Consider the following 16,569-nt stretch of genomic DNA (forward strand, 5'->3'; position numbering starts at 1 on the left):
TTGCTCACATTAAAGTGGGAGGGTGACCTTTTGGGTTGAGTTATGTTATGAGATTAAATAGAGTTTAGCCCAGTCTGGAACTCAGAATGTGGAATTAAAGCCTTAATTAAAGCAGCACCTTTCAGGGTTTCTGATTCCTGGGACAGTCACAGGAGGAGCAAGGCTGGTTTTTTTTCTGCATTCATTCTGAACACTTCAGTTTTCTCTGCTTAAAAGAGGCCAAGTCAGGATTTTGTGCCGCGTTCTAAAAGCTGGGAGGTTTGACAGGAGCCTGGGTGTGGAACCTCCTCCAGCTGGGCCTGCTGGAGACTCGGGGACCCAGAGGGGACACAGCAGGTTGGCTGAGAAGCTTCAGAAAATCTGGAGATGCATCGACGTGGCTCCGTCCTTCCACCTGTTCACGTGCTCTGAAATGACAGTTCTGCAGAGGGGACAGGTTTTCTCTCTGTTAAACCACAGGCTGATGCATTCTTCACAAAATGTGTGCTGCAAGAGAAGCAGAACTTGGAGCTTCTGAGCCCTTCCACCTGTAACACTCTCTGTGAACTGCCCAGCCTGATTTCTGAAGCTCCTCATAAAACATCTACTCACCCACCTCATTTTCTGGGGTTTAACTGGCAGAAAGAAGTCATAGTTGGGATTGTTACCTGGCAGATGAGCAGAATGGGCTTCTGAAATTGGGCCTGGCAGATGGAACAGATCTCATCTGACTCTGAGCACTGCCTCTTGCTGGCTGGCACCCCATAGTGCTGCAAAACAAAGGGCCCTCAGCACATCTTGGGGTCCTGGGGGGGATGGAAAAGCCAAGACCAAACCCACCAGGACAGAAGGGAGCTGGGAGGAAGGGCTGCTGCGGCAGGAGAAGGATTAAATCCCTACTGCAGGGAAACATTTGGGTTGTTTTTGAAGTGGAGCAGGACAAAAAGGGGGTGTTGCTGCACGTGCTTTCATCTGGAGGGTTGTGCAGAAAAGATTTTGGAGGGAGTGGTGGTTGTTGTTCAGATGGCAATAAAATCACATAGTTAAGGAATTCGGACTGAAATGGGAGAAGGGTATACAGGGTTTGATGCAGAAATGCAGTTTGTTGTTAGAACAGCTCAAAGGAACACAGGAATGAGGCATTTAGAAAGTATTTCCATGTAAATTGGGTTTATGGTTTTGAACTTTTGAATTCAGTACTCACTGGGCGTGTGAAAAACATCCTTAAAACCTGCCTGAAGTTTCTCAGTTGTCCAAAAAAGCTCAGAAGCTGAAATGGGAGAGAAAACTCGAGTTATGCTTGGTATCTTTTCCTCTGTGAACTTTAAAAGTCTTCCAAGCTTTTGGCAGATTCTCACTGCTGGTGGGATAAGCAGAGCCAGAGTTCAGACTGACCCTCTTTGGGTTGTTTGATGTGTAACCAAACTGAGGTTTGTTCTTTAGAAGTGAAACAGTGTTGAGGTTCTGAAGTGTTTGAGTGCAAACATCTCACCATTCTCATCATCCCTGCCATAGTTTTAGGGTTGCAGTGAAGGTCCCAGAGCATCAGGGGGTAGTGGGTGTGGTCAAAGCCAAAGCTGTGCTGATTTTTGGGTGCATGTGGGGCACAGGAGCTCCCTGGTGCACAGAGAGCCAGCAGGGACTGTTCAGAATCCCACAGGACACTCCAGCAGAGAGGAAATGCAGATCCTGCAAAATGCCCATTCTTTCAGTCACTGGATTTCTGCTCTTTTCCTCAGTATGTGACAACAGTCTGACCAGTGGCTGCTGTGAGGGGACACTCAGTAAGTGTTCTCTGCTCTGCAATCCCAGCCCTTCCCAGAACAGGTGCAGGAAATGCTGATTTCGGGTGCTGAGCCACGTTTTGGGATCAGTTTTCCAGCTGAGCTGCAGCCCTGCCCTGCCCTGAGTGCAGAGGGGAACCTGCAGGAGCGTTGGGTCGTGTCTCAGGGTGGCTGAGGGGAGTGCACAGCTCACCTACCTTCAGGGTGAGGTAGAGGAGGCCCAGCAGGATCCCGAGGGACCATCCCAGGACAGTGCCCAGCTCCCCATGGGCAATGAGGAAGCGGAACCACAGCGGGATGGGCACGAAGGTGCGGTAATTCTGGCACAGCTCCTCCAGCAGCAGGTACCAGTAACCCTGAGCAGGACAGGCAGAGGAGGATTCCAAACACAAAGAGGTTGGGAAACAGAGGAAAAGATGAACTGTTACTCTTTTTCAGCAGCTCCCTCTTGTAATATCTTGAAATAACTCACTATGAAACTCGGTATTTCGATATGAAATAACAGCTGGGCAGGTGACAGGAACAGAATGGATGGCTGGGCTGCAAAAATCAAATTAATGGGCTAAAAGGTGATGTCTGCCTGCTTGATGCTGTCAGGCACATAAGTGTAAAAAAAGAGGAAATAAAAGTTATATGAGAAAGGAAAATAAGGCAGATTTGGTCACATAGATCAGCTTGTCAAGAGCCAGAGCTGTGCCCTGCACTGGGGGATAAAAAAGGAGAGAAAGGCCCATTCTTTTCTTAACAAACATTAATTACAACCTGTTTCCCTGTAAACATGATTTCATTGTGATAATGAACTCCTTCAGGGATGGGGTGATTAGAGGATTGGGGGCCAGGAAAGCAGGAGGGGGTAACAGGTAACCAGAGTTCAGGAACACCCTAAAAATGCCTGAGGAACAAAACACCAGTGTCCTGCACAGAGCCCTGTGTGTGTGTGTGTGTGTGGATAATCAGATATTTAGCTCAGCTCTTACTTCATTTCCTCCAGTTTCTCTTTAAAACTCGATTTATAGCAGAGAAGGAGCACCCCTTCTAGAGTGGGCACTGGATAGTGCCACAATCTGCCACTATTGATCAGATTCCTTCTTTAATTTAGGCGCAATTTAGGTCACAGTTGGTGTCATGGAATTTTCAATAACTGGTTTTTAGATGTTACATCACCAGCTGCAGAAAAACCCAAAGATCTTGATTATAAATCAGTGTTTAGAGAAGCCAGTTGCACCTGAGAAGAACTTGTTCTGGCACATTTGAAGAGATAAAACCTCCCAAAACACATCCTGTTCAGATGCTACCGCATGAAAATGCACTTGTTCATTTGTTTTTTGGAACCAGCACTTGGTAATTGCAATTTCAAGATAAAATGTAATTGGTTTTGTTGCCTCACCTCGGGAAGCAGATAAAAATAAATACACCAACCTCAGAGACAGGAATAAACCATCTATCCATATGATAGGAGGAATTGTTTCCCATCTCACTGAAAACCTTCCTCAGCACCAAGCAGGGAAGGGCAGGAAATCCCCAGGGTTTCCTTGCCCAGGGTGGATTATACACAGATCTTTAATTAAAGACTTTTCTCCAGCTAGAATTTAATAATTAGGCTCATTTTTACCAGAAAAGAATCTTCACAAGGAAGCAAAAACACAGCTTCTTTCCTTACCTTGGATTTAAAGGACATGATAAAAGAAGGCACCAAGAGAATAAAGCACTTGAAGCCCATGAAGAGGAATTTCAGAATAAAATCTGTGACTCCCACAATCCAAAGGACCTCCCAGAAGTTCATGAAATCCACCGCAGGGTTTAAGAAGATCAAGCTACAAAAAGAAGCATCAGAAGTTACCGGGGCACCCTCCGTAGATGCAACTGTAACCAGAGACTATCCTGGCAGGCTGAGAGAAGGAAACCTGGTTTCCACAAGGAAAATGGACTGTTCACTGGGAATTGATCCTTGGGAATCTCTGACAGCCTTCCCGCCTTTCATCACAACCCTCATGCCTGGCTTTGCTTTTTTTGGCTTGGGATTTACCCTTTGATTCACAGCCCAGAGGGGATGAGGGGGAAAACCCCTTGGAGTCCTAAACTGCACAGAGCCCCAAACTGGGAATCAAACCAGGACGTTCCCATGGCACATCAAACCCACTGGGAATCAAACCAGGACATTCCCATGGCACATCAAACCCACTGGGGGGTCTGGGAATAGCCAGTAAAACATGCCCAGTTGGTTTTGAGTGATTTGTGGTGGGAGCAGAGGTGTTCCTGTGCTTACCTGTAATACAGGGCCTGAGAGTGGAAGGTGTAGTAGAGGAGCAGGGATGATGCAGTCAGGTAGAGCAGTAGCCAGGCACACTGCAGCTTGGAGCACCGTTCCTGCAGGGGAGGGGGAGTCGTTTGAGGCCACATGAAACAGGAGAGCTCAGGGGAAAGGTAAAGCAGTCATTTTAATGTTTTCAGAATACCAATTTCTCTGTGTGTGTGTGTGTCAAGGTTTTTTCTAGAAATGCAACTAAACCCACCCCACTCTGAAGGAACAACAGGTTTGCCTTTGGGAGTGAACAGAGAGATGAAAATTTAAGCTGTCAACTGCTGTTTAATCCACAAGTTCTTCCATAAATTACAGAAAGCTTTTATCACTTGAAGTGTTTTCCAGTCAAAGACAGAGGGGGGGAAAAAAAAACCCTCTTTTTATGCTTATTATCTGAGAAGTTCTACACTGTAGAGAAGCATTAAGACTACTTCCATCTTGAAACCTTGTTATACCTAACATTATTAGGTAAATAAGGCCGTATTTCCATTCACATTTCTTTCGAAATTTGATGAATAAAAGTCTTGGTTAACTTAGAGTATTTTGTGTCATAGGATGATACTTACTCTTAGAAAAACCTGATTTACTATGCTTTTGTTTGCATAGGCATAAGTTGTTAGCAGCCCAATTCCAAGAGAAATGCCTATTAGGAAAATAGGATCAGTTATACACATGAAAAGGGGAGAAAAAAAAATCATCACTGAACTGGTTTAAAAAGCAGCCACTTCTAATATGTCTTTGTAATTACAATTAATAGCTCAGACTCTCCAAGCAGGATAATTAAGCACATTGTACATATGCCAGCAAAGGAAACAGAAGCCACTGAAATGCAGTTTAGCAAATCTCTCTTTCTGATGAATAAAGCAAATAAAAAACCAAGCTAAAAATAAATGGAATTATCCTTCGTCCCTCAGTCTGTCTCTTTGGAGGGGAGGCCCTGGCTGGGTCATACTCTACCACTGAGGTGCTGCACGAGCAGTTTGGCACAGAGGATCAGCAGGTAGGGCAGGCTCTTGTGCAGCCACTGCAGGAGGTGCCTCAGCTCCGACAGGGAGCTCCCTCCCTGCTCCTCTGAGTCCAGGCCGGTGTCCTCCAGCCCTCCTGCCGCTTCCCCGTGGCCGTGGGAGCGGCTCTGGGAGCCCCTCCTGGAGCTGGGGCTGTCCCTGGCTTCTCCCAGCTGGATGTGCACGGCTCCTGTGCCGGGATGGCAGGAGCTGTCTGCGGATGGCGGGCAGGGATCGCCGCTCCCCGGGATGCTGTGCAGGTGGGTGCAGCCGGGCTGCATGCTGGGAGCCTTCCCGCTCCGGATTCCTGCTGGGTGGTGCCTCCTGCAGCGGGGGGGTAAAAAAAGGCACAGTTGAAGGAAAGAGATAAACAGGGAAGAAAAAGAATCTAGACAAGATTCCCCGAGATCCTGTGTGTGTTTGTTTAGAAGGGTTCCCACCCCACCTCCACGGGACAGCTTTCTGTGTGCCACCGAAATTGTTTCCTTCCATCCCCGGGCAGGTTTCCCTTAGCATTCCTTAGGAACAGCTGAGGTCGCTTCGGTGCAAACCAGGGCAGCAAAAGCTGCTGGACAGGAGACCAGCACAAAAATAGCAACAGCAGGAGGGCAGGGAAGGAGCAAAGGGAGATGGGAGGGAGGGAAGGAGCACATTTACGTGCACCCATTAAAGGTGAGCGCTGGTTCAGACACTGCCTGGTGAGAAGCCATGCTCCAAACTGAGGGCCATTATCAGATTAATGTGATTATCCTGTCTGGGGAAGGGAGCAGAACCAGGTTAGGCCATATTGTAAAAAGCATTTAAAAGAGACAGGCTCTAAGTGAAAAACGAAATGCGGCCAACAAACGGTCCAACAGAGAGAGCAGCCAAAGGAGGTCCCGTTTGTCTTTCCACTGGCATCTTTTGATCGCCTTGTTGGGCAGTTTCTCACTTTGTATCAGCCTTTACTCTGATCAAATCGTGTTAAATCAGCTTCTCTGGACTGGTGTGACATCAGAGTAACAATTTTGGAGAATGCCTCGAAGGTGGATTTGGCACAGTACTTGTCACTATGGAGCAGTGTTACTGAAACACTGGGAATTTTGTTATAATCCTCCTCCTGTTGTTCAAAATCTTACAGATTCCTCTTTGAAATTTTTTTTTTTTTCCCACAGCCAGTTTCACCGGGGATACAAAGAGGATACATCAAACTTGGTTTTACACGGCAAAAAGTTCCTGTTTACACTCTCCAGATGGTGGTTTGGGGCAAAAAAACCCTGACAGCTGGGTGTTTTAAAAAGCGAGCGATCCGATCCCACTGCCGGAGTGTCGCAGCCGCCGCTGGCGCCGCGCCGAGCAAACTTCCAACAAATCACCGGAGTTATTAAATGGGATTGCAGAGAACCACCCCGCACACCCCCAGACTTTGTCCCCCCGCCGCAGATTTGCCAAAATAAAGCGCCTGATAAAGGCCCTTGGAACCCTCGCCGGATTCGTGGCTCGGGGACCCTCTCCCACCCAACCCTCGGGAGGGCTCGACCCGCGGCGGCACCGCCAGCCGGGACCCCCCGGCAGCGCCTCGGGGCAGGGTTTGTACCGCCGGGACCCCCGCGAGGGGAGGGCAAGACCCTGAAACCGCGTCCTCCCCTCCCTCCCCGGGCTGTGAGGGGGACGCGGGGCCGCCCCCTTCCCGCCCTCCCTCCCGGTACCTCATGAGGCGCCCGGCGCCTCCCGCCCGCCGCCCGCCGCCATCGCCGGGGCCCAGGGGGTGGGAGGAAGAGGAGGAGCCGTGAGGGGAGGAGGAGGAGGAAGAAGAAGAGGAGGAGGAGAAGAAGAAGATGAAGGAGGAAGAAGGCTCCGAGCTGGGCGTTGCTCTGGCAACGTTGGGGCCTTCGCCCCTCCATGAGGGGCGTGTGGGGGGGGGCTCCCCTCAGGCGCAGCCCCGCCAAAATGTGGGGAGGGAGGAGGGGGGCGGGAGGTTCCTGCTGAATTTTATCGAAAGCCTCGATTAAAATTAACCTGCGAAGGCTGTAATAAGGAAGGAAATTAAGGGATGTGTATGGACATATAAATATAAGTGTGCTGCGACGGCTTGTCGGCGGCGATTAGGGAAGTCCTGCTGTCTGGAAATTGGCTTTGCCTCCCAGGAAACCTGAGGGGAGCGCTGCCCTAGTTAATGCTGCGGGAGCTCTCGGGAGAGGCTCGAAAGGAAATAGATACAGGGCGGGTTTTTTTTTTTTCGTTCGAAATATGCTCTTGAATAAATTAGTTTTGCGTCCAGAAATGGCATCTGTTTTCCTTGGCTCGGGTGTTTTTTTTTTTTTTTCTAGGAGTGTTTAGGTATGCAGCTCACAGGGGAAGTGGGGCTAATATCTATCCGAGCAGCTTTGAATATCAGTACTGTGTTGTGTTAGAAATGTTTTAATTCAAAAGTAAGGCTGTTTTAATTCAAAAGTTGAAATACAGAAATGCTGTGGGGTCAGTAACCCTGGGAGAGGGAGAGATCGGGCACTTAAAACATAGAGCTCTTGAGGTGAAAAACTAAGTATTTACAAGAGTTAAGTGGCCTGGTGTTCGGTGACACCATCTGACAGCAAACCTTCTCTTTTATTTTCAAGGAAGAGGCTGAAAACACGGGGTGCATCTCTGTTCCTCTTGGAGGTAGGTTTCAAGGAGGCATCTGCAGCAGTTTGGTCTACTTTTTATGATGTTTTTGGAAGCTGTGCCTGGAATTTCTCATCTGGAAGTTTCAGGCGTCGTATCCTCTGCGTTTCACTTGGGCCGTGGCTGATGGGCTGGAAGAAACCTGGGCTAGTTATTACAGATAATATTAAACAACCCCACAGGCCTCCTGTTCCTGAGTTCAGGGCCCCCCTGAACTCAGAAGACCTTCTAATTTGTGTAATTCTTCTGCCTAATTATCACAGTACTCAGTGGCAGCAGCAATGCAGATTTCAGATGCTTGGCTGGAAGAATTACATGGCCACGTCCCCATCCTTCCAAGGATAACACAGACCTGTTGTGTTTGGCTTCTGCTGTGCCATATTGTTCCTTCTCCCACTCTTTGCTCAGTCAGTCACTCACAGCGTGTTTGGATTGTGAAGGACAACGTGAAAAAAAAAAATAAAATCCCAATTTGATTCTCGAATCAGGAAAAGCAATTATAAATCTTTTTTTTTTTTATTTTTAAATAGTATTTTATGGTTGGAAATTATGCATGCCTTCTGTACACCGCTTGGAAGGGTATAAATATAAAAGATTTCTTCAGCTGTTTCTTTTTTGTAATTATAAAACGCATTAAAGTACAAATGTAGCTTTAAATCAGCGTTGTCCTCAAACAGCTTTTCACTGTTACATGGACTGGAAATACGAAATGAATTCGTGGCAGCTTATTAATCAATGATGTTTGCTCATGCAGGTCACTTGCTGATTTATCCCCAGTTCACAGCTCATTAGAAGGGATGGAACTCTTCAGGGATGCTGTTATTTAACAGGTGTGTTTTCCTGGTGCCATTAATGACCTCTGGATTCAGTGACTCCTGACACAAGAAAGGTTTCAGAGATTATTCACATTAAACTGGAAGTCTTTGCACACGTTGGCTCGTGGAATACCTGCTAATAAATTTACCGATCTGTAGTTGGATTCTACTCCCAGGATGCCAGGGAATGTCACAGAGTTGGCTGGATCAGTGTCCAGGCTCGTTTTCAGGTGCAGGTACACTCAGGTACAAGCATCCCAGATTTTCTGGCCCTCCTGGCTTGGTGCCATCAGCAGGTTTGCTCGGTGTGTTCCTGCTTTCCCTATGGTTGTTCAGGGCATGAGGACACTGATCCTTGTGGAATTCTTGCTTGCCTCTGCAACCATTACTCCGGACTAAAAGTTGCTGGGAGCTTGTTCTATACACAGAAATATTAGATGAAAGTATTTTACATCCTAATACCAATTCCTGGAGGAGCTCTTGCAGAAATCTTCCTGCAGAGCAGGTTGAGGGATTACAATCTGCATCTTTTGTATCCCCTTTTTTATTTTTATTTATTTTGTTGTTTCTTTTCAGCAGGAGGTGTGGAAGGAGCTGGTGCTTTAAAATGAGATGTACAGGATACATCTGTGGTGAGATTTAAAGAAGCTGATCTCAGATACATGGAGAGCAATTTTAGTTAATGATATGACAAAAATTGTGGGTTTTTTGTAGAAGTCTGTAGAATTACAGAATGTCCTGAATATTCAAAGGCTTTATTGGTTGTCTTCATTTTACCCAAAAATGTTGCTTGAGTATGGAAGACTTTTGCAAAACTACGAGAGTTTAAATTGTTTGAAGGGTTTGAAAGTCTTGCCAAGAGGCTCAAATAACCTTTAAAATTTGAATTTTTCCCGAGCTTCGAATGCTCAGTCTTTTCTTTTTTTCAAACTAACTCCTGCAACTACCCAACCCTTCCTTGAGTTCGGATTTCGAGCACAGGAAAACATCTCTGAGGGACTGCAGGATAGAGACCTTATCAGTCTCGTTATTTATTTGGAAAGATCCCCCCCAGGGGTGACGGCAGAGGAGCTGAATTTCGCTGCTGAACTCTGATCCCGGGAGCTTTGTCAAGGAGACTGGCGAGGAATTTGAAGCAGATATTTTTACATCGCAATGACATCACCCTGTTCCCTGAGGTCTCCAGGAATCTCACAAGCTCTCAGCGTGCTCCTTCCTCCTCCAGTCATTCCAAAGTGAGAGTAATTCCACCGCAGTGCTGTCAGAGAACTGTTCCAAAGCCGGTGAATGAGATGAGATCCCGGGGTCTTGTTTGTTTTTACCCAGATAAAGCCTGGAATGAGAAGGAGCCAGCGGAGCCACAAAGGGCAGCTGCAGTTTTTGCTCCCTGCACAGGAGGGTGCTCAGCTCCTGCCTTTATCTGCAGGAAAGAGCCGTTCCCCTGGGCATCAGCACCGAGTGGAGAAGCCGTTTTCTGAACTGGTGTTTTCTCAAAGTGGCACTGGAGGGTCTGTTAAAAACAGCCACTCGACAAATCTTCAGCCATTAAAGACTTTGTGTGTTCATTGGCTCGGTAAAACCATTGCAGAGGTATTTAGGTCAGAAGATGTCATGATCACGGCATTGGGATCCTTTAATGGGTGCCCTTAAAGGTGCCACAGTTTTCAAGAGAGTCTTTGAAGTTGCTCAAAATTAGGCTTTTCCCAATCTGATGGGAATCAGAATGTGTGAATCCTTCCACTGAACAAGGAATGCTCCTGTGTGTAAACGTGAGTGGATTTATTAGGAAGGAGTAAATAAATTTGTTAATTTACATTCCATCTGTAGTACCTGCTGAGGGTTACAGCCTGAATTATTCTTTATTTGCCTTTGTAAGTCATAGAGTTGGCAGGGACCCACCAGGATCACCCAAGTCCAGCTCCTGGCCCTGCACAGAACAGCCCCAGCAATTCCACTCTGTGTGTGATATATTTTAGGTTAAACTCCAAATGAGTATTCAAACATAACTCATAAAATGGAATTTCACTAACTTCCTGTTGACCTTTTTTAGAGATGAGTTAAAGAGGAGTCTTGGGTGTTGTTACCTGGGCAGCTCTTCATGAAGTGAGTTAACATGTTCTGCCTGAAATCCATCTGCTAAACCTCTGCCTTGGACAAGGCCAAAATATTCCAGCCCTCTGGACACACAGCCAGTTGGGTTGCTGAGAAAAAGGCAGTTTTGATTTTTAAAAAGCCCTGCCCTTGCAGACACGTTCCCAGGTATAAATGCAAACCCAGAAATGGAGGAGGCAAAACTCTGTTTGTGGTGTTGAAGGGGATCCCTCCCGTTCCCGTCAGCACGTAAATATTTGCTTAATTCCAGTCAATATTTACCTCGGTGGTCAACAAAACTTGTCTTGCACTTCACAGAGTTAATATTTACTCGCTGCTTTTAGTTTGGTGACAAGATTTAAATTTCTCTGACTGCATTTTTACTTCTTTTCCAACAAATAGAGGTTTTGTGTTCCCAGGGATGTGTCAGTGCATTAGCAAGTGTTATCCATGGGTAAGACCATGTTTGACATGTAATAAGATTATCCAGATTAGTCCTATAACACTTTACAAGTATGGAAAGGATTTTTTTTTTTTTTAAGGGGTTAAATGACTAAATATATTACCAGCTTTAAAAATAATTGTTTGTGTCTGTTATGCCCACATGTAGGTCATTAGTAAAAATTAACGAGTTGGAGAGGAGATCCTGATATGTTTCTAATTTCTGGGATTATGGTTGTTCCCTACAGAATCTGCTAAGGTATGTACCGCACAGAGATGAGTGTCAATAATTTTATCAGGGTTGAAATCAGGGATAGATTTTTTTTCCTTTGACCTCAACAGCACCAAGCCTGTTTTTCCAGACATTCCCGAGGCTCTTGGTTTTAATCTGCAACGGCAACACTGCAAAATTAGTACTTGAGGGATGCAAAAGTTGCTGATTTGGGGTATTATGGATATCCTGTGCCCCCTGATTACTCCAAAATCAGGTAGAGACTGCAGCAGCTTGGTGAAGAGGGTATAAAAATGAGGCTGGAAAAATTAGGATGCAGGTCCTAATTCAGAAGGCAGGGGTTTCTGGAAGGAAATTAGAGTGCTCCTCCTCCTCATTTGAAAATTAATTTTCTTCTGGGAAGCAAGCACAAATTTAGCCTTTTTTTTTTTTTTTTTTTTTTTCAGTGAAGTCAGAGAAAGTGCAGCAGCCACTCTTGGATTTAGGATTGGTTTAGGGAGAAATCCATAGACGAATTTCAGGTCCTTTTAGTTTCCAAACATGGCACTTCATCTCCATGGGAAGAATTCCCTCCCCACGCATTTCATGCCTGGGTCACGGCTGTGCTTCCTTCTCAGGGTTTAGATGTGTCAGAAGTTGGCACGTGGCAGTGTGAGGGCTTTGACTTCCCACCTGCTCCAGGCTTTGTGTGCACAAAAAAACCCCCTAAAAATTCTGTCCTTAAATGGTGATTTGATGATTGATACAATTAGAGACAAAGGGAAGGTTTAATTCAATTGATCTCACGGCCTGAGCCTTCAGCCGAGCTGAGGTCGCTGAACTAAATCCCAGCACCCCCATGTCCCTCAAACTGTCAAATGAAACAGCTGTTTATGATAATCATTATCTTAATTTAAGAGTTCCAGCTCATGCACTGCTTCTCTTCATTAATGGAAAGAATTAATGGAAGAATACTTACAAAAGCACTTATTGCTTAACCAAGAACTACTAATGGAGTGAAACACTTGGAACTCATCTTGGACTCCTTGTACCTTCCTCACACCTTCAGGAGCCATTGCAGCAATTAAACATCTGCACTTCAACGCCTGGTGGTGTCTTCCCTGCTTCCAGTGGGGGGAATGCCTGTCCCTCGGTGTCACCAAGAAATCAAAAGATAAATACCAAATAATGCAATGTTATCTTTTTTTTTTTTTTTTTCTTTTTTCCTTTTAACACCTCAGAAAATCTGAAACACCACAGCAAAACACCTGAGAGCCCTGCCTAGGATCAGACACCCATCTACCTGAGAGCAGATCAAAGGCACTGAGCAAGGAAATAAATCTGGGAGAGGATTGGGGAAATGAAAGATGCGGGATCGAGGATTAAATGAGCTGCTTGGAGAATAACTCGTGCTTATGTGTATCTTAATTGGTTATGTGAAGATATAACGGATTGTTTTCCACAGTTGTAAAGGAAACTGTGGATTGATGTATCCTGTAACAGTGGGAAGTGGGAAGAACACTCAGGAATCTGGACCATTGCTTTCACCATCTCCCATGACCACCCTGAGTTTTGTTAACTCTGGTTTTTAAGTTCCGTAGAAATATTTCCACACCTTCATTTTACCAAGAGTCTTTTTAGCAATCAACTAAAATTTTTGGACCTTTATCCATTTTTCAGTCCAGCTTGGAAATCACTTCTTCCCCTTTTTATCCTAATGGTGCCTCCCCTGCAGGAAAACCTCAGCTTTGCTTCCCAAGGAGTCAGAAATCAGGGACAGTGAGGAATTCTTGCTGGGGCTGCTGTGTCTCCTGACAGGAGAGCAGAGCCACAGAGGAGGAACCAGCAGCAACATTCTCCACAAAGCAGAGAAAATAAGTGCAGGCAAGTGTTTGAAATGGAACTCTAATGAAATTCTTGTTTATGGCCCAGCTTCTCCCTTCCATCCACAATGTGTCATTTAGGTGATTGGGCCAGCAGGTGCAAACCTAATTGAATCCAGGGAAATAAATAAGGAGGGAGGCTGGGGATTGTTTGCTAAAAAGAAGACATCTCGTTTACTAATTAGGAGGATTTATAGGATGCTGTACTTAAAAAAGAGATGATTATTGATGGCTCATCCTGCTCATGAGAGGTACCTTGTGGTTGCAGTTTGCTGCAGCCTCGCTGTTCAGGGGGGGAGATGGCACACCTGGAGGGGAGATGGCACATCCAGGGGGGTGGTGGCACACCTAGGGGGGGGGATGGCACACCTGGGGGGGTGGTGGCACACTCCAGAGCTGCCCCACCCCTACTGGTGTCCAAGGTTAGATGGGGTTGGAACAGCTGGGACAGTGGAAGTAGCAATCTAAAGGTATTTTAATGGAGATCAGAGGGAGATATTAAAGCAAAATATTTGTCAGTGGACGCTGCTGAAGGGCAAGGTAAATGATTTTAATTATTTATTCGTTTTAAAGGAAGTAGTGATGATAACTGTGGAATTTGGGTCAGTACCATTTCTCCTTATTTTCACTCTCTCTCGTTACTGGAGAGCTCATCACAGAAACCATGGCTGAATTCCACATCTCCCATGCCCTTATCTAAGTCCTTTCTCCTGTCTGCACTTTGCAGTGATTTGAATCTGAAGTGTATCAGGAGAACAGAGTTGTTTTCTGCTCTCCAGTAGTTCTGTTCCTCACAAAGAGGACCAAGCAACCAGAGTGAATTACCACAGAGGAGATTGCAGCTGAGCTTGGAAATATTATTTCGAGAGACTTACATTTCCTTCTGAAAGGAAAGAGCATTAAGGGATGTTTTGAAAATGTAGAAAGGGAATAATAGCAAAAAAAAAAAAAAACCAAAACAACCCTCCCTAAGATAAATTTGGCTCAGCAGCCTTTTTGCTGTTTGGTGCCTAACATTCATTCTGCAGATATATCACTTACATCTACCTGAGGCCACTTGAGTTTTATGTGCCTGGGAAAACAGAGTTGATTCACAAGGATCTGGTCCATTCCCTCCTGTCACCTCGTATTTCTGTTCCTGTGTCTGCAAATTATTTCAAACAACCAAATACATTTATTTTTATATTTTTTTCTACAATTTGGAGAAAAATAAATGGAAGTTTCAAAGTAAATATTTTCATATTCATTCCCATGCCTTCAGTTGTTCTGCAGAGCTTCTCCATTGCATATTCCTCCAGGAAATTCCTGCTGATAAAATGCACTGCTGGGGTAAAATAGGGAATTAAAATTTAGATTGGAAATGGATGCATTTGGTATTTCTGAGGGTTCTGATTTCAGCTTTTCTAAACTACATGAATCTCCAGGGAGTGAGGCAGCCCTGCACTTGGGGCAGGAGGAGCTGTGGAATGAGAGGAATAAGAGGATCCTTTAATACAGAAGACTCTGCATTTGGCATTTGGTCTGAACAGGGGTTTATCATCCCCCAGGGGACTGGATTTTTCTGGATTTGGTGGGAACCAGCAGGGCTGGAGGTGTCTGGATGGATTTAGCAGCCCTCAGTTCCCTCAGGAAGTGCAGCCACATCACTTTGCTCCTGAAGATCGATGTGTCCCGTGGACAGTGCAACTCTGTGTAAAAGTTATTGTGGTTTGTGTTCAACAGCAGAATGACTGAGATTTGGTGTGAATCATGCAAATTCAGACTTCACTGCTTGTGCTACCTGCTTTTTGTGTGTTGCTGTTTAATGCAGCTGGAAGTCACTCTGGAAAATGAGAAGTTGGAATCTTCAGAGGAGCTGCCAACGTGCATTTGAGTCACCTGAGCAGTGGGGACGAGAGGGAGAGCTGCAGACACGTCCTCCTGATTTCACAGGGCTGCAGACCTGCCCAGAGTGGGCTGTTCCATCTGTGTGAGGTACTAAATAGCTCTGCAGGTGCAGAACTTGCTCTCCAACCTTCCCCCAAACCAGACCAATCCTTGGGTCTGGACATTCCTTCTGGACATTCTGGTCAGAGACAACTGGCCCCTACAAATCAAAACCTCCTCAGGCAGCAGAACCACGACCTCCTCGTTGCTGGTTCACACTCTGTACCCACTGAGGGTCCTCCTGGGCTTAGTTCTGTAGGAATAATTATACTGTTTAAATATTAAACATCAAAGTTCTTCTTTTATTGTTAAGCCAATATTAAAGTAGGAGAAAGCCGCTTTACGGTTTGGGGTTTGCTCCAGAATTGCTGGTGTTGCAGCTGATGTCCTGTTCCAGCAAGATTGGCTCTGCCAGGAGGCACAGAAATGTAGATTTTAATCAAAAACCTTTATTTGAGATACACTTCAGTTAAATTATAAATTAGCCTTGTGGACTTCCAAGCTCTGGGAAAGGGCAAATGGCTGCAGCATCCTCTGAAACAATTCACACCCCCAGTTTTTGTCAGGATGCAGTTCCAGTGCCATGGAATTGGAAGTTGGGTGTCTCTCCCTCCCAGATTGTTATTTAATCACTATATATTAGCTTTCAGTGCCCTTTTGATGTATTTAAGCTCATAAACTCCTCATTGACTAGATTGAATTTACCCTGATGTTGTTACTTTTTTTATGAATGGAATAAATCAATAGCAGGGCCGTTGGGTTTGCACTGGGTTGTTTATTTTTAGGGCTGAATGGAAATGGGAGGATGAAAATTTGGATGCCTCCAGATTGATCCCCATCATTTGGTGACACTGGGATCCCACCTGGCTCCACCAGCAGGTGCTGACCACGCTGTCCAGAGGTACAAGGCTAATCAGATTTCCCAACATCCTTTGGAATGGGGTATATTCTGCAGCATTCCCAAATATGGAACACTTAAACACTTGCAAATGACTTTATTATTGTAAAAGAAAGCTTTTGTTTCATTCCTAGGGAATATTCCAGAGTAAGAGTTGTTTTTTGTCACTGAAAATAGTAACTCTGTCTTGAAAATATCTGATATTTCCCTTATATACATATTTATCTGTGAGGAAATAGCAACTTACTTCATTTGGAGGTTGTAGTCCTCAGATAGTCTGTACAAACCATCTGACTTCATCTACGAATTTGAAGCCCAGAAATATCATTGGGTTCATTTTGTCATGGAACTTTAGGAACGTGGTTTCTTGGATTTTTTTTTTTTTCTTAATAAGAATATTTAAATGTTTAATTTATTTAAATAATTAATTAATATTTAATAATAATGAAAGCTATATATTAACCAGGTGATGTTCCACATAACCAAGTGCTAAACTGTGTGTAGTGGCTATAAAATCTTGGGAATTCTTCCCTCAGTCAATCATGTGATAACAGCCTGGACCTGGTGCTCCAGGAGATGCCTGTTTGGACTC

The 16,569-nt window shown here is 45.2% G+C and overlaps 1 protein-coding gene across 1 annotated transcript; it reads right to left on the minus strand.

Moving 5' to 3' along the window:
- Positions 1-305: 305 nt before the first annotated feature.
- RNFT1 (ring finger protein, transmembrane 1) lies at positions 306-6,783 on the minus strand. Its single transcript, XM_027903302.1, has 9 exons — positions 6,758-6,783; positions 5,023-5,393; positions 4,632-4,708; positions 4,030-4,130; positions 3,424-3,577; positions 1,961-2,119; positions 1,184-1,249; positions 648-749; positions 306-486 (listed from the first exon to the last, which is right to left on the minus strand). Exons 1-9 carry the CDS (start codon positions 6,760-6,762, stop codon positions 352-354), a joined length of 1,170 nt encoding a protein of 389 aa, XP_027759103.1. The 5' UTR covers positions 6,763-6,783; the 3' UTR covers positions 306-351.
- Positions 6,784-16,569: the final 9,786 nt, after the last annotated feature.

Source organism: Empidonax traillii, unplaced genomic scaffold, assembly GCF_003031625.1.
Source record: "Empidonax traillii isolate 1590-97213 ecotype Southwest subspecies unplaced genomic scaffold, ASM303162v1 scaffold957:size654520, whole genome shotgun sequence".
Lineage (NCBI taxonomy): Eukaryota > Metazoa > Chordata > Aves > Passeriformes > Tyrannidae > Empidonax > Empidonax traillii.